The following is a 1,620-nucleotide window of genomic DNA, read 5'->3' on the forward strand; positions in this document are numbered from 1 at the left end:
TTTTTTACCCCAAAAAATAAAATTCAGAAGATTTAGAAGAAAAGAATTAGATAAAAATATTTTAGATAAATATAGAAATATTTATGGTTCTGTTTTTATAGCTGCACAGAATTTGCTTCTTATACAAGAAAAGAGAAAATTTGAATTTGATAGATGTTGTAATAAACTTTGTCCTGTCTATAGAAAATTCTTAGTTTGGAAGAACATTCTTTTTGATAATATAAAAATTTTAAAATTTATTTTATTAAATGTTATTTGAACTGTGGTCAGCTAAGGCCCATACGTCCTAAATATCATTTATTTTACAAATGTCAAGAAAGTGTGTCTATAGAGTTTTAAAGAAGGTTTTTGAACGATTAATTATTAAATTTAATTTAAACATTTATTATGTAGAATCTAAAAATGAAATTATTGAAATTGATAAGTCAAAAATAGGTAAAAGAAAATACAATAAAGGCCATTCAGTAGAAGGTGTATGAATTTGCAGACTTGTTGAAAGAGCAAACAAAAAAGGAATTTTGTTATTTCAAGTCAATAATAGAACGAAATCAATTTAAGATTTCGTCTAAACAGAAGTGTAGCACCAAATTTAATAATATATAGTGATTGTAAAGGTTACACTAATTTGAAGAGATTGGTGTCCAGCATTCTTTAAATAATCATTCTAAGTATTTTAAAGACACAAATACAGGTGTTCACACCAATACTATAGAAAGATGCTGGTCTGCTCTAAAAAATGATGTACCGTATAGATGCAGAACCAGAAATCATATAAATTCTTGCTTAGTACGATTTATGTTGATAAAAAATTACAAAATTAATTTTTTATATAGCTATTTAAGCTTTTATTAAACCAAAGTTGGAGGATTAAATATTTTTTACTGTTCTCAATCTTCTAAATTTTATTTTTTAAGTAAAAAATAAATAATTTTAGGACCCACTTTTTTGGTCAATCTGGATCCCAAGCTCCAAAAGCCGCTATACATCAAAGCTTTGCCTAAAATATGTATAGGCGTAGTTCAAAAAGCATGTTATATAAGAGCGAGAGATATCGATGTATATGGTTAAAATATAGAAAAAAAATTTCATTATTAGAAAATACTCCTTTTATCATAAAAAATTGACGTTGATAAATGTTTTATTGATAATTAAACTTTGGTCTGCTAAATCTAAAGAGACCGTGGTTAGAGAGTTTTTGGAATTGGACAAAGATGCAAAGAAAAGTCATTCGAAAGACAATCCTAAGCATCGAAAATAAAGTATATAAAGTTACAGGAAAAATAGGAGGACCAGGGATTGTAGTAGAAATAGATTAGAGCAAATTTGGTAAAGTAAAATATCATCGCGTTGGAGGTGTTTGTGTCTTTTATATGGTTGAAAGAACACTAGAAAGAAAAGTTACTATAATACCCGTCAGAGATAGAAAAGCCACTACTTTTAATGAATTATTGACGAAGTATGTACAAAAAGATTCTATTATACACAGTGATTACTACACTTGTTTTTCTAGACTTAAAGAGTATTTTGCAGAATAAAAAACTGTTAATCATTCAAAGAATTTGTTAATTACGCTGATAACTGCCACACAAATACAATAGAAGGAAATTGGCAGGGAGTTAA

At 27.1% G+C, this 1,620-nt stretch overlaps 2 protein-coding genes across 2 annotated transcripts; both read left to right on the plus strand.

The window, feature by feature from the left end:
* AAJ76_3520002 (hypothetical protein) lies at positions 1-259 on the plus strand (the record flags this gene model as incomplete). Its single annotated transcript, XM_024475296.1, has 1 exon — positions 1-259. A coding segment is annotated over one exon (259 nt), but the record flags the coding sequence as incomplete, so codon positions are not given.
* A 49-nt stretch (positions 260-308) lies between these two features.
* Positions 309-479, plus strand: AAJ76_352000309 (hypothetical protein; the record flags this gene model as incomplete). The annotated part of the gene is made up of 1 exon (XM_024475297.1): positions 309-479. The coding sequence occupies one exon, from the start codon at positions 309-311 to the stop codon at positions 477-479; it is 171 nt and encodes a 56-aa protein (XP_024329383.1).
* Between the last annotated feature and the right edge of the window lie 1,141 nt (positions 480-1,620).

The sequence above is a fragment of the Vairimorpha ceranae genome, assembly GCF_000988165.1.
Source record: "Vairimorpha ceranae strain PA08 1199 chromosome Unknown NODE_352, whole genome shotgun sequence".
In the NCBI taxonomy this organism is placed as follows: domain Eukaryota; kingdom Fungi; phylum Microsporidia; family Nosematidae; genus Vairimorpha; species Vairimorpha ceranae.